This window comes from Trichomycterus rosablanca, chromosome 15 (genome assembly GCF_030014385.1).
Source record: "Trichomycterus rosablanca isolate fTriRos1 chromosome 15, fTriRos1.hap1, whole genome shotgun sequence".
Classification (NCBI taxonomy): Eukaryota; Metazoa; Chordata; class Actinopteri; order Siluriformes; family Trichomycteridae; genus Trichomycterus; species Trichomycterus rosablanca.
The window spans coordinates 20,796,529-20,816,894 of NC_086002.1; the positions used below are offsets into that span (position 1 = coordinate 20,796,529).

General features: G+C 40.8%; 4 protein-coding genes across 4 annotated transcripts; all 4 read right to left on the reverse strand.

The window, feature by feature from the left end:
* Positions 1–1,697: 1,697 nt before the first annotated feature.
* Positions 1,698–3,546, reverse strand: LOC134329011 (histone H2B-like). The gene is made up of 2 exons (XM_063010253.1): positions 3,112–3,546; positions 1,698–1,870 (listed from the first exon to the last, which is right to left on the reverse strand). Exon 1 carries the CDS (start codon positions 3,542–3,544, stop codon positions 3,170–3,172), a length of 375 nt encoding a protein of 124 aa, XP_062866323.1. The 5' UTR covers positions 3,545–3,546; the 3' UTR covers positions 1,698–1,870; positions 3,112–3,169.
* A 2,639-nt stretch (positions 3,547–6,185) lies between these two features.
* Positions 6,186–6,619, reverse strand: LOC134328915 (histone H3). The gene has a single exon (XM_063010155.1). The coding sequence runs from the start codon at positions 6,594–6,596 to the stop codon at positions 6,186–6,188; it is 411 nt and encodes a 136-aa protein (XP_062866225.1). The 5' UTR covers positions 6,597–6,619.
* A 631-nt stretch (positions 6,620–7,250) lies between these two features.
* LOC134328372 (histone H2A-like) lies at positions 7,251–7,637 on the reverse strand. Its single transcript, XM_063009475.1, has one exon. The coding sequence runs from the start codon at positions 7,635–7,637 to the stop codon at positions 7,251–7,253; it is 387 nt and encodes a 128-aa protein (XP_062865545.1).
* Positions 7,638–8,238: 601 nt separating this feature from the next.
* LOC134328373 (histone H1-like) lies at positions 8,239–15,851 on the reverse strand. Its single transcript, XM_063009476.1, has 3 exons — positions 15,720–15,851; positions 13,109–13,334; positions 8,239–8,792 (listed from the first exon to the last, which is right to left on the reverse strand). Exons 1-3 carry the CDS (start codon positions 15,849–15,851, stop codon positions 8,239–8,241), a joined length of 912 nt encoding a protein of 303 aa, XP_062865546.1.
* Positions 15,852–20,366: the final 4,515 nt, after the last annotated feature.

Below are 20,366 nucleotides of genomic sequence, written 5' to 3' on the forward strand. Positions count from 1 at the left end.
TTAATAAACATATATAGGTGTGTGTGTGTGTGTGTCTCAGGTACTGTGCAGTGAGGGATTTGTTGTTTAAATCTGTCTGTGACATTTTCTTGTGTTGGTTTGAATTTTTGGCAGTGAAGAAGGAAGTGCATCTCTGTCTCCACTGTAAGATGTGGCTCCAGTTTATATTTACTTTTTATTTCACGATGGTATTCTAGTCTACTGTGAGATTGGATTTGGTTCTCCCAGTGTTCTAGATACCTGTTCTTACTGTTAGCTATGAGCTGTTGGACAGTGCTGTGATCTATGGTGAGGCCTGTATGTGCTGTAGTGCTTTAAATTGTAGTGACTCTTTGGGACTTGACTTTAGGTGTATCAAGAAATGTTGAGATCTTTTTTGTATGTTTAAATTCGGCCTATTTCTGCCCTGCAGGTGATGGTCGGTGTTTTCCTTTGGACTTATAAAATCATTCTACAGAAATGAACATGCAGGGTTTCTGTTGGATGTTTGTACCATTTAATAGAACTGTAAAAAATTTAGTGGACCCCATACTTCACTCCCGTACAGTGCAACGGGCTGTATCACACTAACAAATAATTTACTCCATTGAGGTGGGAATGTCAATGTTGTAAAATCTCCTCCTGATTGTGTACAGGCCTCTGCCGGCTTTTTCCTTTAGTGCATTCACTGCCATGCTGAAACTCCCTGATGCAGTAATGAGTACAGCCATGGCCTAGTGGTTAGGGTACTGGACTAGTAATCAGAAGGTTGCTGGTTCAAGCCCCACCACTGACAGGTTGCTGCTGTTGGGCCCTTGAGCAAGGTCCTTAACCCTCAATTGCTCAGATTGTATATTGTAACTGTACTGTAAGTCGCTTTGGATAAACGCGTCTGCTAAATGCTGAAAATGTAAATGTAATGATGAGACCAAGGTAAGTGTACTGCATTGTGTGCTCCAGGGCAGTGCTGACCATGGTAAACTGGTGCCATGTATTCCTGACATCTAGGTTTGTTTTTGGAACACCATCATTTTTGTTTTCTTTAGATGTACTGCTAGGGCCCAGTTCTGGCAGTACTGCTCCAACAGGTCTAGGTGCAGCTGCATAGAGTAGAAATGTTACTTCCCCGTCCTGCAGAGTGAGTCCGGGGGCTGCACACTAATTCATTTATGTAGATATTAAACAGTGTTGGACTCAGACTGCAGTCCTGCAATTCTGTGTTGTGTATTGTGTATGTTTGTCACCAGTTCTTACAGCACTTTTGTTTATTAGTAGTATCTGTGTGTGTTTGAGTAAAATGTGTGTATACACACACACACACACAAACACACACACACACACACACACAAATACATAAAAAAATACATACATAAAAGAAAACACTTATACACATATACATTTTGTTCGTGTGTTGTCACATTTTGACCACTAGATGGGAGCCACGCTCTACTAATTGTCTATTGGTTCTCCATAACATAAGTAACTAGTTATATTATAAGTTACTACTACTACTACCATCACCAATAATACTATTATTACGACAACAACTATAATAGAAAAAAACAAATTGATTATTATGAGTAATTATGATTATTTACAGTTAATATTTTACAATATGTCTTTCCTAAGATGCCTGTAATTACCCTGTGTTGAGTACCTAAAATAGTATTTTATTATTGATATTGATACATTATTCTGAATAATAATTACTGATTTCTTCTGACTTTTTTTTTTTTTTGCATTAGTAGCGTTATATTTTAACCACCGCTGCAATTTACTGCTCCCTCTTCTTTACTGGCATGTTTTTGTTCTGTTACTCTGTTTAGTGCGGAGTAAAACACAGCTACCAAGCAGGACTAGATCGAGTCCAGGGTGCTTAACTGTCATGCAGCTGAAATGGAAGAAAAAAAAAAACATAATTTAGAATAATAATGATGATAATAAGAAGAATATTTTAACACACTGACATTCATTTCAGTCATTCCTACATATTTGTGCTGTAAGATCTACAGAACATCACCGTGTCAGCTTTAAGTTCACATATACTGACACATTTCTAAAACAACACATGGCTCCAACATTCACATTCTACTGATCTTTCTAACACTCACAAAAAAGAGTCTATTTAAGTTATTTATCTGATACATCTTATTTATAAAGCTGCACTTTCTAATGTTTAACTTAGAAATGGCTTTAACACAGCTGACACCGACATATAAAATGTCTTATTTTACTTATTTGGATTTTATTGATACACAGCTAAGATCACTTTCACTTTAATCAAGATGTGTCTGACTTTGAAATGTCAGAATGCATATAAATGGAGCCACTTAATGCTGTTTAATGATAATAGTTGACCATTACACTGTCAGCTTAAACAAAACTTCAATCCTAACATTAATAACGGGACGATATTTTAAGTGTATCCAGAGCAGTAGAGAGAACAGAGTGGTGACACTCCCATCTCTACTTTAACTCGACTACATTCTGTACCTTCTCCACCACTTACATTAGACAAAATGAACTTGTGCATATTCACAATGAATTCATTAATGTATTACATGTAGGAATCAATGTTATAATAGTTTTGGATTTTTCATTATAGTTTAGTTTTATTTCATTGTGACTTTTTTCTCTTGTTTTTATAGTGGGTTTGCTAGTTCTTTTAAATTTTTATTATTTTTTTAATGCTTAGTTTTAGTGTAGTTTTTATCAGTTCTAGTATTAGTTTTAGTTTTTTTTTATACTTTGGGTCATTTTTCAGGTGCAGGATTCAAAAAGGTCAGAGTAAATATTGTGTAATAAAAACTCAACAAAAGATACCATTTAAAAATGTTTTTTCAAATACTGTTGAACAACCAACTGTCCACAAAAACTGTAACAGTCCACAGAATAGCAGCTATTAGTATTATAATATCTTTTTTAAGAGTACAGTGATATTTTATTGTGTAATCTCCTAAACTCACCACATAGTGACAGTCGTGGACAACTCGTGAAAAACAGCAGTGCCCAAAACTAGTAATATATTAATAAATAAAAAAAATCAAGTATTACAAACAAGGGAAGCTAGCTAGATAAAGTGGGTATAACATATTCAGATATAATATTTAAAAAGAGGAAAATTCTCTTAACTTGATAAGATGGGTGGCTCTTAAAAGAGCCGTTGGTTTGCCAGAGCGACTAAGGCGCTTTACTTGGAGCTGGTGTACTTGGTGACGGCCTTGGTACCCTCGGACACGGCGTGCTTGGCCAGCTCACCGGGAAGCAGCAGGCGCACGGCGGTCTGGATCTCCCTGGAGGTAATGGTGGAGCGCTTGTTGTAGTGAGCCAGACGAGAGGACTCACCAGCGATACGCTCGAAAATGTCGTTGACGAAGGAGTTCATGATGCCCATAGCCTTGGAGGAGATCCCGGTATCAGGATGGACCTGTTTCATGACCTTGTACACGTAGATAGCGTAGCTCTCCTTCCTGGACTTTCTGCGCTTCTTGCCTCCTTTGCCGGCGGTCTTGGGGACGGTTTTCTTGGAGCCCTTCTTGGGCGCGGCCTTCGCTGGTTCAGGCATGATGCTGCTGTTTCCTCTAGAACAAACTACAAGTGAATGTAGACGCTCTACACGCCCGCTTTATTAACCCTGCATGCTGAGTAAGTCAAGTTGGAACACGTAACTCTGATTGGTCCAAAGTCCTGGGTTTCTATTGGACAGACAACATACCGTTCCACGCCCCCTTCTGCCCCATTCACTAGAATCTGTTCTTTGTTGTCTGTTCCCGCTTAATCTGAGGTCGATACATGTTTTAAAACCGAATATAAAAGAATCAATAGCAATATTTTATTACATTTTATATATAAATATATAGATAGGATAGATGTATATTTTTTGTTTGTTTTTTAAGCGAGGCATTTGGGCACAATGTTTTACTGTATTTTACACAGAGATCGTGTTAATGATTGTAGTGTAATCTACAGTATGGATGTACATTGGTAGTATGCAAACACGCCGTATGACAGCTAAACAATAATACTAAAATTACTAATGATAATTCCAAGCTTTTAGGGCTACATAAAGTGAATGTGTTATTTTTACTTATAATAATGATTTCAAGCTTTTGGGGCTAAACGACTGATTTGCAAATGTACGCATCAGTGAACGTGCTACTACTAATAATAACAATATTAATAATAAAAAAGGAGAACTTTTTCTTTTGTAGAAAATATGGGTGGCTCTTAAAAGAGCCGTTGTGTTAGCGTGGAGGTCTGAACGTTTAACCTCCGAATCCGTACAGGGTGCGTCCCTGGCGTTTCAGAGCGTACACCACGTCCATTGCGGTGACGGTCTTTCTCTTGGCGTGCTCGGTGTAGGTGACGGCATCACGGATGACGTTCTCAAGGAAAACCTTCAGCACACCGCGGGTCTCCTCGTAGATCAAGCCGGAAATACGCTTCACACCGCCACGGCGAGCCAAACGGCGGATGGCGGGTTTAGTAATACCCTGGATGTTATCACGGAGAACTTTGCGGTGACGCTTAGCGCCTCCTTTTCCAAGACCTTTGCCGCCTTTTCTTTTTTTATATTTTATTTAAACTTCATCAGAGTACATGGAAATTACATTACATTATCAAGACAATCATTTACAATTTTAAAATCTTCCACAATTCAGAGTCCTTAAATAAAACATTCATTGTTCTTATTTTTTTCAGTTCAGTTCTTATATTTTTATAAACATTCTCTGCTGAAACAAACTGTTGGTCAATAGTCATTCTGCATCTTGTTTTCCATAATTTAGACTTCACAATACACAGTACTAACCACAAGAAGTCATGTTTATCTTTAGACATGATTTCATCAAAAATACCGAAACAGACGGACTTCATATGAATTTTAATCTCAAGACCTAAATTTTCCATTTTGCTCCATACTTCTTGGGAACGATAACACTCTAGAAGAAAATGTTCTAAAGTTTCCTCTGTCTGGCATTTTGGCATAGGGCACATGTTTGTCTTCACAAAACAACTCCACTTCACTACAGATCTCACTGGAAGTCTCCTCACTGCTACCAACCATGTAATATCCCTTAACTTCTCAGATATTTTTTTACATAAGATATTATTTACACATTCTTTCTTTTCTTCCTCTCTAAGGCCTCTAAAATCCACTATATTACAATATTTCAAATCTACTATTAGCTTGTAAATCTTTTTATTAGAATCCTTAATCCAATCTATATTCAAAACATTAAATTTATTTATAAAATCACCATAAATTAATTTATAATAAGGAACTAAAGCTCTAGAGCGGGTGAGTACCAGCCGGAGAACCTGCAAACGGTGACAAAAACCCGTCAGAAATGGGAGTCGGTGCTGCGGGACTCAGAGGGCAAAGGTTAGGGTTACACACACACACACACAGTACAAAATACAGACTGTGTACACCGTGCAACACCAACGCCACTAAATCCTCCTAACAATTTTTATATTACATAAAAATACATAAAAGTATACATACATAAAAGAAAACACACACATACACACAGATTTAGTTCGTGTTTTCACATTTTGTTGGAAGATGGAAGAAACGCTCCACTAACCGTCTATTGGTTCTCCATAACATTATAATTACAGTTACTACTACTACTACCATCACCAATAATACTATTATTACAACAACTATAATAGAAATAAAAATCATTATTATGAGTAATTATGATTATTTACACTTAATATTATACAGTATATCTGTTCTAAAATGCCTCTAATTACCCTGTGTTGAGTACCTAGAATAGTATTTTATTATTGATTTATTATTCTGAATAATAATTACTGTTTATTCATCTTTTTTTTTGCATTACTGCTGCAATTTACCACTCCCTCTTCTTTACTGTCATGTTTTTGTTGTTTCTACTCATAACGACTATATTACTCTTATGTGTTATAAGACACCACCTGCCAATCTTTAATCAGCTGTACTTATGTATGTTTATAATTGTTGTAAGAACATGTAAAGTACATCTCTACACACACACACACAACCAGTTTTTCCTAATATTTATAATTGATAAATATAACTAAATTATAACTCGGAACACGCACACACAATGGAATAATAAATAAATAAATAAAAAGTTATAAAAAGTGCCCATTTCAGTGGAAGCATGTAAGTGGCTCTTAAAAGAGCCTTTGGGGATAACTGGACGGAGTGGATTCGTTTAAGCACGCTCTCCGCGAATACGGCGGGCCAGCTGGATGTCCTTAGGCATGATAGTCACCCTCTTGGCATGGATGGCGCACAGGTTGGTGTCCTCGAACAGGCCGACCAGGTAAGCCTCACTGGCCTCCTGCAGAGCCATGACGGCAGAACTCTGGAAGCGCAGATCGGTCTTAAAGTCCTGAGCGATCTCTCTAACCAGGCGCTGGAAGGGCAGCTTGCGGATGAGCAGCTCAGTGGACTTCTGATAACGGCGGATTTCACGCAGAGCCACGGTACCTGGCCTGTAACGGTGAGGTTTCTTCACACCGCCAGTAGCCGGGGCGCTCTTGCGGGCAGCCTTAGTGGCGAGCTGCTTCCTCGGCGCTTTACCACCGGTGGATTTACGAGCGGTCTGCTTGGTTCTTGCCATCGCGTCTGGAACTCTGCACTTCACCAACTGTAGGACAGAATATGTTAACCCGCCCAACACGCTCTTTTCAAGCACCAGAGCCGCTCTGCGCTCATTGGGCGTCTTGATGACGCACTTTTCTCATTGGACGAACGTGCTTACGTCAAATGTCGCTGACTGGTCGGCGTTCTGCCGCTGCCTCGTTTCAAAAAACATAATATTTCCTCTATGCTGTTGGCGGGATTTATAATACTTTCCTTTGTTTCTTTGTGCTTTTAAAAGACAGCCTACAATCGCATTTAAAGTATATAACTTTCTAAAAAAATATATTTTTGATTATTTCGTTCATTTTGCTTATTATTATTTTTGTTCCATGTGTATTACACAAACACGTTTGTTGCACCACTTTTAATCGTCTATATTGTTGGTTTTGCTACTGCAAGTGATCTAAAACTTCACTTGTGTACACATATATAAAGATAAATAGAAAGGGAAAAAATAAATCGTACATATTGATTTGTTAATTTTACCATGTCATAAATCATGTGAGTTTCATGCTGTGTGAATCTATGAAACGATATTAAATTTGTTTACACATTATCTGGGGAAATTGCACTTTTTCTGTGGAAATGGGGGCTCTTAAAAGAGCCTTTTGGTTAGAACACGAGAGCGACTTTACTTGGTCTTGGCTGCTTTCTCGGTCTTCTTGGGCAACAGAACAGCCTGGATGTTAGGCAGCACACCGCCCTGAGCGATGGTTACACCTCCAAGCAGTCTGTTCAACTCCTCGTCGTTACGCACGGCCAACTGCAGATGACGAGGGATGATACGAGACTTCTTGTTATCTCTGGCGGCGTTACCAGCCAACTCGAGGATCTCAGCGGTCAGATACTCCAACACGGCAGCCAAGTAGACAGGAGCACCAGCTCCCACACGGTGGGCGTAATTGCCCTTACGTAGCAGTCTGTGAACACGGCCCACAGGAAACTGAAGGCCGGCACGGGATGAACGAGTCTTGGCCTTAGCCCTAGTCTTACCACTGGTCTTCCCTCGGCCACTCATTTTGATGATCAAATGCGTTCGTGGAACAAAACTGAAGTAAACTGAGAAAGAGCTCGAAACGGTGTAATATAGGCAAACTGGCCTCTCTCCTATTGGCTTAGAGCGAAGGCACAGCTGAGCCAATCCTAAACGCGCCGTCATGTCTCAGGGAAACACATACACGCCCCCTCACATATTGCCCCGCCCCCTCCCTCCTCCCCTCTCTTCTCCTCCGTTCTCCCGTCCATGTAATGTATGATACAGAAAAGCTTCTCTTAAGAAACAATTACATTGTCACAATAACATTTACACTAACAATTACATTATGTAAGGTGCTCATATACGTGAGCGCACATACATATACACATTTATACGGACAGTTTTATGAGAATGTGTGACAAAATCATTATTACACATAAAACAAGACCAGACATACTTAGTGTTTTGAACTCCTTGCTTATTACTCTCCACAAAATATGCATGTATGTATGAATAGTTGTATGTTTGCATGCATGCTTATATGTATGTATGTGTTTAGGAAACGCGACTCTTTAGAGGAAGATATAGGTGGCTCTTAAAAGAGCCGTTTTAAGAAAATGAAGGTAATAAAACAGGAACATGTTCACTTCTTGGGAGCAGCTTTTTTGGCCTTGGCCGCTTTGGGCTTAGCGGTCTTGGGTTTGACTGCCTTGGCTTTTTTAGGACTCTTGGCTGCCTTCTTGGGGGTCGCCGGCTTCTTAGCCTTCTTGGGGCTCTTGGTGGCTTTCTTAGCGGCAGCAGCGGGTTTCTTGACCTTCTTGGGGGACTTCTTAGCGGTGGGCTTCTTGGCTGTTATCTTCTTGGGCTTCTTTGCAGCGGCGGGTTTCTTTGCGGCCTTTTTCACTTTAGGAGCGGCGGCTTTTTTGGCCGCGGGCTTCTTCGCCTCGGTCTGCTTCTTGTTGAGCTTGAAAGAGCCTGAGGCGCCGGTGCCCTTGGTCTGCACCAGGGTGCCCTTGGTCACCAGGCTTTTGACGGCGAGTTTGACGCGGGAATTGTTCTTCTCCACGTCGTATCCACCTGCAGACAGAGCTTTCTTCAGGGCGGCCAGGGACACGCCGCTCCTCTCCTTGGAAGCGGAAACAGCTTTGACGATCAGCTCGCCGACGCTGGGACCCGCTTTCTTGGGTTTGGCCGCGGTCTTCTTTTTAATAATAATAATAATAATACATTTTATTTATATAGCGCTTTTCAAGATACTCAAAGACGCTTTACATAAGACAAATAATCAAAACAAATACGTACATACACCATACAAATCATAGTACAAAATCAAAATAGTACATCAACATCAAGAATAATTAAGATAAAAACAAAGAGAGCAGCATAAGACAGTTCATTAAAAATTAGCTAAATTATGAGAGAGAACAACAAATATAGAACAATTTCTTAAAATTAGACAGAAGCAGGACAGATTTACATGCAATCAGGAAACTGAAAACTTTACAAGTTTTAGGATCTAGGACTTCACATTTCTGTCGTGATCTAAGTATAAAAACTATTAAAAAGAATAGCAAAAATAAAAGCATTTATTTCGTGTTGTTACAAGTTAAATGCCATATTGAATAGATGAGTTTTGAGAAGTGACTTGAATTTGGACAGGTCAGGACAATCTCGTAGGTGTTTGGGGAGAGCATTCCATAAAGATGGAGCAGCTATGGAAAAGGCCCTGTCACCCCAGGTCCGGTGCTTGGTCCTAGAGGGTATGGACAGTAGGTTAGCCTCAGAAGAGCGAAGGCTACGGGAGGGAATGTGCTGATGGAGCAGGTCGGTGAGGTAGGATGGGGCCTGATTATGGAGAGCTTTGTGAGTGAATAGAAGAATTTTGAATTGAATGCGTTGAGCAACGGGAAGCCAATGAAGTTTTTTTAGAACAGGTGTAATATGATCACGGGAGCGAGTATGAGTAAGGAGGCGAGCAGCTGAATTCTGGATATACTGAAGTTTTTTTAGGATTTTGTTAGATGTACCATAAAGGATGCTATTGCAATAATCAATTCTGGATGTAATAAAAGCATGAATCAAGGTTTCGGCGGCAGAAAAGGAGAGTGATGGACGTAGACGTGCTATGTTTTTTAGATGAAAGAAAGCAGTTTTGGTGATGTGATTTACATGGCGGTCAAAAGAGAGGTTGCTATCAAAAATTACACCAAGATTTCGGATGTTAGAAGACGGAGACAAAGTGTCATTATCAATGGTAATTTGAAAAATTTTTGTGGTTTTTGCCAGGGTTGTAGGACCTACGATGATCATATCTGATTTTTCACAGTTTAATTTGAGGAAATTAGCTTTCATCCACAATTTCATTTCAGTGATGCAATTTGTCAGAGTGGAGTGAAGTTCAGTATTAATGGATTTGGAGGAGATGTAAAGCTGAATATCATCAGCATAGCAGTGGAAATGTAAACCATGCCGACGTATGATGTCACCAAGGGGGAGCATATAAAGAATAAACAAAAGGGGACCTAACACTGAGCCTTGGGGAACGCCTTGGGACAGTGGAGCAATGGCAGAACTACAATTGTTGATATTAACAAACTGTTGTCTGTTTATGAGATATGACCTTAACCACAAAAGGGCAGTACCAGTGATGTTGACAGAGGATTCAAGGCGGGACAGAAGAATGGAGTGATTAATGGTGTCAAAAGCTGCAGTAAGATCAAGGAGGACGAGAATATTAATTTGTCCAGAGTCTGAGGAAAGAAGAAGGTCATTTGTGACTTTGAGGAGGGCTGACTCAGTGCTGTGCTGGGGGCGGAAACCAGACTGAAATGATTCAAATAGATTATTGGAATTTAGGTGATCTTTGAGCTGTGAGGCAACAACACGTTCCAGTATTTTCGACAGAAATGGAAGATTGGAAATGGGCCGAAAGTTACTCATAATGTTAGAGTCAAGTCCAGGTTTTTTAAGTATGGGAGTAACAGCAGCCAATTTGAGTGATTGAGGGACTGAGCCAGAACTAAGAGAGGAATTGATTATCTCTGTGATAAGTGATGAGATAACTGGAAAACAACCCTTAACAAGTTTTGATGGAGCAGGATCCAAAACACAAGTGGAGCTTCGCATCCCTGTTAAGATCTCAGATAGGTCCAAAAGAGACACAGGTGAGAACTGAGACAGAGGCTGGGTAATAAATTGAGATGAGATAGGCGGAGAAACAGAGATGACAGGGGAAACTGTCAGAAAATTGTGGATATTCTCAACTTTTGTTTGAAAAAATGAGAGGTAAGAGTTACACTTGTCAACTGTAAAGGAATTGGTAGTATTGTCAACTGGTTTGAGAAGTTTATTTATTGTGGAAAAGAGAGTCTTAGGATTTGTTGATCCAGCATGTATGAGTTCGGAATAGTAAGTGGATCGGGCTGCCGTAAGAGCGTCTTTGTAATGTTGAAGATAATCAGAATAAATCTGATAATGTACTGTTAGACCGGTTTTCTTATAAAGTCTTTCAAGCTGGCGTTTACGGGATTTCATTTGGTGAAGCTCAATTGTGTACCATGGTGCGGAATGACTAAATGAAACAAATTTGGTTCTCAAAGGAGCCAGCTCATCAAGACATGAGGCGAGTATGTCATTATAGTAATCGACAAGGTCAGATGAATTACTAGACAGTACAGGACAGACAGACATCTTTTTAACAAGAGAATCTGAGAAAGCAGAGGGAGAGATATATTGAAGATTCCTGAAGGATATTTTACGTTTAGCTCTAGTGATGGGCCTAGTGACCTCAATGTCCATGATGATTGTCAAATGATCAGAGACAGTAAGGTCATGGCTGGACGGCTGATGAACTAGGACACCAGTAGAGCAGACAAGGTCAAGAGTATGACCTTTTTTATGAGTTGGAAAATGTATATGTTGTGTGAAATTAAAACACTGTAACAATTCCAAAAATTCCCTGGCAAATTTACAGTTGTTGTCATCAATATGGATGTTAAAATCACCCATAAGCAGTACAGAGGATGAGAGGGCACTAAGCTGGGTTAAAAAATCTGAAAAGTCAGAGAGAAAGGAAGCGTTTGGCTTTGGCGGACGATAAACTACAGCAGTGACCAGAGGAGTAGGCCCTGACAACTTGAAAGCCAGGTGTTCAAAAGAAAGAGCAGCAGGAAAAGACAAAGTGGTTATTTTAATATCATCCCTATAGACTGCAGCAACACCACCACCTCGCCCTTCCATACGAGGTTCATCAATATACGAGTATCCCATTGGCGTGGTCTGATTTAACGTAAAATAATCCAAGGGTTTATGCCAAGTTTCAGTGAGACAGAAAAAGTCTAGTTCACTGTCAGATATAAATTCACTGAGTACAGTACTTTTTGTGTTGAGTGAACGAACATTAAGCAATGCCATTTTCAAGTGGTATTGTTGTGTAGTTGGCTGTGAGGAACGAGGAAGAGAACGGAGATTTGCTAAGTCCACTCCGCGTTTCCCATCCCACTCCGTGGACAGCGTTGTCATGGAGACTACACCGCTACTGGTGTGCAAGGCAGCAGCGCTCTGATGACGTGTTTGCGGAGCGACAGTGCGCACGGCTGACCAGAAGGATGGAATAGCGTTACCGTTTCGAAGATAAACAAGCTTTCTCCGGGAGCCCCTGTGAATATAACGAGGCCGGCGAAGGAGTCCAAGCTGTTTGATGACTGAAATACACGATGGAGTAGTGCAGTTGTTGAACTTCCTCAGCTGGTCAACGGAATAGTTCAACATCGTGCCGATCCCAGGAAAACTCATCCACCGTTCACCACCGGCCGCAGACGCGATGTACAGTAGAAAGAACAAAAAGTATCAAAAGCACAAATAAAAGTATCAAAAGTAACATAAAAGAAATAGATCCACAAGGTGTGTAAAAAGATGAAAACGAAAAACGATAAAAATACAATAAAATACGGTAAAATACGGTAAAATACGGTAACGGTAGCGGCAGCCAAATGCGCCAGCGTCCACCATCACCATGGCAATAATAAGAAATAAGAAAGATAGCTAGATAGATTTTAGGAGCCTTGGCGGGGGCCGAGCTGGCCGGTGCTGGAGCTTCTTCTACCATCGTTGTTGGAGCTAAAACGGCGCTAAGAAAGAGCGAGTGAAGCGCTGGTATTGGTAAAAGTGTTTCAGCTCTTGTAAATTAGTTTTTTTGTAATTTTGTTTTCTAAAATGTTAATTTGTTTTGCACTTCTCGGCCACCGTACTAAACTAATCAATATACAATGTTTTTATTGCCTCTCTCTCTACTGTTACCAGGAGAAAATGTCATGAAAAAAAAAAAAAAACAGGGCTTTTGTCACGTGGGAGAAGGAGGACTCAAAGGCGGAATAAATAACTTAAATAATATTTTATTTATAATAAAAATAAACACAAACAGAGGAAAAACAAGAAAATAAAAACCAATCGGGAAGTCCGATGGTGCCGCTGAAACTGCAGGCAAAGAAAAACACCACAGAGAAATAAATAACAAGTGAGGACGCGAACCCTGGTCTCCTCGGTGAGAGACGGGCACGTTGTCTCCGCGCTATTCTTAGCGTGGGTAAGAAAGGAGGGCGGAGCGAATAAGGCGCTATCGCATAAGCGTGCGGGAGCTAAAGTCTCCTGGAGTACACTAGTTCCAGCCCAGCGGAATCTAGTGGTGTTCGCGATCAGCGGCGACTTCACGAGGGAACACCGCTGAGGAAGTGTGCCGATCTGAAAAGGAGAAGACACAAAATTAGTCTCGTCATACAAGGTGCGGATTCGAACGGGGGTTGCCGGCGAACGGTCCGAACGCTTAACGGTGTCGCCACCTGCCGGTTACTGAATCCTAATGACGGATCAAATAGTCAATGCTACGCGGAGACTGCACCCAGCCAGCTGACTGGGAATGTAGCAGCGCCGCTAATGCTAACCACTAAATAAACAGCAGCGCGAGGGCTGCACGGTGTCGCACCACGCTAATCCCTAGGGTAAAAAACTATTACCTCGACCTTACGATCTACACACCCTGATGGCTATGCCACCAGGGGATACCGTTCAACCTAAGGACCACCGTGGACGAGCGACCACTTGAATACCAAGAAACGAACAAAAGGTGCGACACCCGCTGCTGTGCAGAGCTGGCTTAAATAGCCAGCTCGACAGCTGCGGGTGATCAGCCCTAATTGGTCCTCCTGCCACTTAAGGCCCTTGTTTGCCTTGCTCTGTAAGACCTACTTCGCTGGGAACTCGGGGTGCATTCACCAGCTACCGTAGGTCTCCTAATAGCTTTACCCCCTACTCTGCTTTTAGGTTTGATTAAAATAATAATTAAAATATTACATAACTAAGCTAAACTTTTAACTACCAGAGAAGATACACAACACGACAAAAAAAACTTTGGCGGTTTGTCTGGTTGGTGGCGCAGGAGGGGAAGAGATGACTCCCGCTCAGCCAAAACAAAGTACATGCTCAGAGTTTCTCAGTAATGGAGTTCCAGAGTTTGGGACCAGATATACTAAAAGCCCTGTCACATAGAACAAAGCCTGAAAGGGGGAACAACAAGTACGTTTTCATCTGATGACCGAAGTGAACGAGTAGGTGAGTATGGATGAAGTAAATCAGTGAGATATGTAAGTGCATGGCCATGAAAGGCTATAAAAACCAACAAAAGAACCTTATATTGAATGTGGTATTGGATGGGTAGCCAGTGGAGCTGTTTAAGTGAAGGAGTTATGTGATCACGTGATCTTGTATGTGTTAGGACCCTCGCGGATTAATTTTGTACATGCTGTAGCCTCTTCAGCCCGGAGACAAGGAGCCCATAAAGAACAGTATTACAATAGTCCATTACAAGAGTTTCAGTTGAAGAGAATGAAAGAAAGGAGCACAGTCTAGAGATGTTCTTAAGGTAAAAATACGCAGTTTTAGCAAAATTTTTTATGAAATTCAAAAGAAAGAGTGGAGTCTAGAATGACACCAAGATTGCGGACCTGAGACAGGGAAGAATTGGTCAAATCTTGGAATTTTAACATATCATATTACTTTTTACAATTCTCCAAAAGTGCCACCAGAGGGAGGCAACACAAGAATAATTTTTTAACATAGGTTACAAGATCTCGTTTTACTATAACGTTACGACCCATTTTGATGGTAAAGGGGTATTGATGGGGTCAGTATCTAAAAAAAATAACCTTTTGTGAAATACCAGAGTAGCAGAAAGTGAACAGACCCAGACACAAACTCTGGATTGTACTGACTTTTTACTGGAAAAAATCAGATAAACAATCCACAAAACAGATATTTATGGTACAATATTTATATATATATATATATACGTATATGTATACTGTAAGTGCGTGTTATCACAGAGCTCATGGTGCACTTTACCTTCCCCCACCCCACTTAGTTACACGCGGGAATCTAAATTTTAGGAACACCTGAATTTAAAGGTATCCAGTACAAAACCATCACTGACTGTAGACTCAAACTGCTAAAACACATGATTACATTCACACCTGTGTGTGTTTTATCTACATTTAAACCCTCATTTGTTTAAATACTGTTACGATGAATCTTTTGGTCGAGAGGCCCTGAAGAAGCAGTCGGATAATTCCAGAAAGTACTCTTCAAAACACTTTATTAAGTGTACAAAATGATCTGTGAATATAAGTCAGAGCTAAGCCGATCGGCGCTCCTTTCTCCTGCAATCCAGATGATTGCCAGCCAAAAAAGAGAGCGTGCGTCTGAGTGCGCCGGTTTTTTAAACGAAGCTAGGCTCCTCCTCCTTTACTGCTGGTGGAGCCAATGAAATGTGCTAAAAAGCCCAGGGCTCCGCCTCCCCCCCCTCGGTAGGAGTCAGGAAGGGAGCATGGCCGGCACCATTTTGAACAAAGGGGACATGGCCGGCGCCATTTTGAACAAAAGACCACGTGGGTGAATGCCGGAAAACTTCCCATATTAAATTTATGTTTTTTATGTTCCGAAAATCCTAACAATACCAAGTCATGCAGGTGAAAAACGAGGTGAAAGCATCAGTATGTGTTGTGTGTTGGACGGATTAAAGCTCTGAGTACAGCCTGAGTTTACAGTTGAATAGAAGAGTAAAACAGGTCTTACCTGCAGCAGCTTCACACTTTCCTCCTGCTCCAGTCTGTTCCTCTCTCGGGACTCCAGCTCGTGCCGCTCCACACAGCGCTGATGATGCTCGCGCAGCCTCTGAAACCTCCGTGTCTCGCGCGCACCGAGCATGATTATAATGATGCGTTCACGGTGCACAGAGAAAGTGCAGAACTGCACACGTGCGTTTATGATGGCGGGGTGTTTTATAAAATGTTTCAGTGCCAATTTACTTCTCATGAAGTTAATCACTCTCCCATAAAATCATTACCCAAACACAGCTTCAGAGACACTTTATTAAACGCTTTAATGTGTTGTAGAAATCTGTACATTAAAGAAAATACAACATTCTTTTTAATAATATCAATTATCAGGTCAGGGGATGGCTTAATTAACTCAGAAGGAGCTCAAATTGTTGTATGACTTCAAAATAATTACTAAAACAAAAGAGGGCCTAGCAGTTCTCCATTTCAAAATAAAATACTGTATATTCATACAGATCAAGTTAATAAACAATTTCAGTGTGTCTTGAACAAAGCATTAGTAGTTCACAGGTGCTTAATTGCTCTCGCTCTATCCCCTCCCCCACCCTGACTCTGGACCTGTTATGACATGAACCAGTGTGACATGAACGCAGTATGAAATGTCCCACCACAACACTACACTATATTTAATGCTATTTATTTTTACTGATGCTTTTACATCAGATACAGTAGATAACAACATATTGTGCTAAATAATTTAGCATGAACTACATGTATACGTAGAACAAATGGATACTTCTGATCAAATTCCATGTTTTACTGATTTTGTAAAAGTAAGTAAAAGAAAAAAAGAAAAATAAGTTTACACATTCTCTACAGGAAACAAAGTGCTGCACATTTTAATGCATGATTACTTTTTACTTGCTGAATGTAAGTACTAGGGGAAAAAAACAATGTGCCTGGTATAAAAGTAATAATGCATTAAAAAGCTAACTTTTTTTTTCTTTTAGTTACATACAGAAAAAATATTGTTCAAATTTCTATCCCATAGAAGAGACATTAAGACGTTTAAACCAATAACAAAACATGGAATTCACCTAGCTGTGCCCAAACCACTGCGTATTATGTATTTATATAACATGTATGACATCTTTATAGTGTGATTTGAATATTTGTGCTCTGTCATTCAATTTGAAAAGAGAAAACCTGATCCTGAAGTTTACTTGGAAAGCTTATGCTCTTGCCCCTCCCCCACACCCAGTCCTGCATAAATGTAAAAAAATTGCATGAATGTAAGTCGCTCTGGATAAGAGCGTCTGCCAAATGCCATAAATGTCAATGTAATTTGATTATTACTGTTGTATATGTATACATAACAGTAAATGAAAGCAGTAGTATTAATTAAACAGTACATACAAAAAATCCCCAGATGTGGAACTGCATCGTCAAACATTTTAAAGTATGAGAACCAAGCACGTTAATCGTTAATCTATCCCATAATTCAACTGGAGCTGCAAGGATATTCAAAGCAGAAGATGAAAAATGTCAGAAAGCAGGGAGTTGGCTGTTTACAACCAAAAAAACAGCCAACTTAATCCAGTTGATCACTAGACCAATGTCCTCCTCAGTGGACATTTTCCTGCTCATTTATTAAAAAAAACCATTAAATACCCTGATGTGTGAATACTGTACATTTACCATCCTAGGTTGGTTTGATGGTTATTCACCACCCACTGATAGGTACAGATATTTACCATGCTAGATATCTATCGGGTGGCTGTGATGCATTGGCAAGCTCTTGGATCACAGCTCTGAAGAGTTGATAAATAGTGATCAAGTCACTCAAAATGACTAAAGAGTTTCACTTGGTCAGCTTTTCAGTCAGTCAAATAAGGGTACTTCCATCAGGATGTGAAAGGGCTTGGACCCATGGGTCAGTCCGGCCTCATCAGAATTGGGTGTAACATAGATGCTTTGACAAAAGAACATGCTAGAAATGGCTGATATAAAAAGGGGCAGTGGAAAAACATGGACATATGCATGTGAATGACCTGTGTTGCATTTTTGGCTAATTATTGTCATGTGTTTGTAGGGCGGCACGGTGGCTTAGTGAGTAGCACTGTCGCCTCACAACAAGAAGGTCCTGGGTTCAATCCCAAGGTGGGGCGGTCCGGGTCCTTTCTGTGCAGAGTTTGCATGTTCTCCCCGTGTCCGCGTGGGTTTCCTCTGGGTGCTCCGGTTTCCTCCCGCAGTCCAAAGACATGCCACCAGGCTAATTGGAAACACTGAATTGTCCTATAGATACCTAGCCGCTAGATGCACAAACCAGTGCATTGTAGTGCCGGTCCCAAGCCCAGATAAAATAGGGAGGGTCGTGCCAGGAAGGGCATCCGGCGTAAAAACTGTGCCAAATCAATGTGCGGATCATGATCCGCCGAAGAGCTGACCCCGCAACCGAGCGGGACAAAGGCCCAGGAGAAGAAGAAGATTGTAATGTGTTTGTAAATACATCTTTTCGGATGCAACAACTCTTTTTATATGTGTGTTCAGTTTTAATCTGAGAAACAGCCTTTGAAAATGGGTATCGTTGAGTGTCATCTTTGTCTGAAGTACCTTTCGTGGTTGACCCAGCACCTAAAAAGGATTTGCAGTTCTCCCAGGGGCTTTAGTAAAGTTTAGTACTTGAAATTCTAAGTGTTGACCTTAAGAAAACATGGCAAGTCTGCATGGATTTTGCTCGAATCTTTGTCCAGATAAAAAATACTTTGGAATGCCTGAACGGTTCCAAATTTGAGTATGTTTATCTAGAGCCTCTGATGACAATGTAGCCGAAATGTCGGGCTCGTCTGACCTTTCTAGAGCCTGTTTGGACACGTTCCAATTCCAATATATTCCCATTCAAATCCCATAATAACTTTTTGGACACCACTTGGGCCGTTTGACTTAAAACTCAACTATGTGGGCAGTCAACACCTCTAGAAGTAGTCTGAAAAATCTGAAAGCTCTAGGTCCACATGAAGATTTTTAAGGCCTTTCAGTATTTCTCCTCCTTCACTGAGAAAGGCATAAGGCCAAGGTGCAAGTCTGCATGGATTTTGCTCGAATCGTTGCCCCAATAAAAAATACTTCGGAATGCCCGAGCGCTTCCAAATTTGAGTATGTTTATCTGGAGCCTATGTCGACAATGTCGCCAAAATTTCGGACCCATCGGACCTTGCTACCCCGTTTGGACACGTCCAAATCCCAATTTATTCCCATTCAGATTCTTACACGCTCTATGTAACACTGCTTTGAAAGGTCCGATCGACTCAAAACTCGAATGTGTGGGCTGTGGACACCTCTAGAAGCAGTGTGAAAAATCTGGAAGCCCTAGGTCCACTTGAACATTTTTAAGGCCTTCCTGTGTTTCTTTTGCCTGACTTTGAACCATTTCTAAAGGTTCCAGAACCTCTAGGACAACAAAACTTGTTTGCATTACAAACTACGAGTTTTCCCGAGTGTAACCATACCAAATTTGTCTACCTAAGTGCCCAATAAACATGTTAATTTAGTAGCTAAACGTTATAAAAACGGGGCGATTTTCCGCGATTTCCCGTGGAGTTAGCTCAAGCTGCTTGTGTGAAACAGCATCTACTCATCGAGACAAATCTATTGATATGTGTATCTTGCATGTTGACCACCGGGAAGTATGAAAAACGAGTGTCATTAGCATTCGGTTGCTAACGTAGGCCTCATAGGCTTGGCGGGAATAAACAGTCGAACACAGACACCGGGACTCCATTGAATCGTAATCTAGGAGTCCTCCCGAGTGCATGGGTACCAAATTTGTCCAACAAAGTGCCCGAAAAACATGTTAATTTAGTTTAAAAAAAAAAAAAATCGGGGCGATTTTCGGCAATTTCCAGCGGAATTAGCTGCCGTTTCTGGTGTCAAATGACATCTACTCGTCAAGATGAATCCATTGGTATGTGTCTCGTGTCTGTAGACCCTTGGGAAGTGTGAAAAATAAGCATTTGGGCCTTCACTACTGTATGCTGCTTATGGGACCCCACTCAAGTATTCAATATATTGCAAATGGGATGACTTTTCACTGTCCAAAAGCTGTATATTTTTCATGCCTTTATTATATTGGAAATGGGATGAGTTTATTTTTATTTTTATTTGGTCCAAAACCAGTATAATATGACCAAAACCCTTAGAGATTTTTCTTTGTTTCTCTGATCTTTTTCAAACTTGCACCATAGGTTGGGGAGGTGGAGACTTAGAGAGGAACGCAGATTTGGAAGTCCTACCTCGCTCCAAACCTGAGATCTGACATTCCCATTTCCAATATATCGCATAGGTAAAAAATATAGTGGCGGCTGCTGGTCTTTCAAAGAGGGGAAGCTCATTGTCGGCTTACATCATAAAATTTGTCAATTTATTTATATATAAATGTATAAATTCTCCCCTTTGTTAGTTTTCAAGAAAATGGCCTGAAATGGGTTGCAGTTTGTCTTCCGACTTCACTCGCAAAATCTGCGATGGTACTGAAGCTCCCAGCGACAGCTGTCAATCAAAACGGGATTCAGCCTTTCGACTGATCCTCCAATCATCTTGCAGAAGCTCAGCGTCCAGACCCGCCCACAGCTCATTCACCCCCAGAGACGCTCAGCGTCCGGGG

Coding starts and splice junctions, on each gene's coding strand:
- LOC134328372 (XM_063009475.1), bottom strand. CDS start 7,637: ATGAGTGGCCGAGGGAAGACCAGTGGTAAGACTAGGGCTAAGGCCAAG.
- LOC134328373 (XM_063009476.1), bottom strand. CDS start 15,851: ATGCTCGGTGCGCGCGAGACACGGAGGTTTCAGAGGCTGCGCGAGCAT. Junction 13,335..15,719: donor AAAGTGTGAAGCTGCTGCAG/GTAAGACCTGTT, acceptor TCTCCTTTTCAG/ATCGGCACACTTCCTCAGCG. Junction 8,793..13,108: donor CAGGGTTCGCGTCCTCACTT/GTTATTTATTTC, acceptor TTAAAAAGAAGA/CCGCGGCCAAACCCAAGAAA.
- LOC134329011 (XM_063010253.1), bottom strand. CDS start 3,544: ATGCCTGAACCAGCGAAGGCCGCGCCCAAGAAGGGCTCCAAGAAAACC.
- LOC134328915 (XM_063010155.1), bottom strand. CDS start 6,596: ATGGCAAGAACCAAGCAGACCGCTCGTAAATCCACCGGTGGTAAAGCG.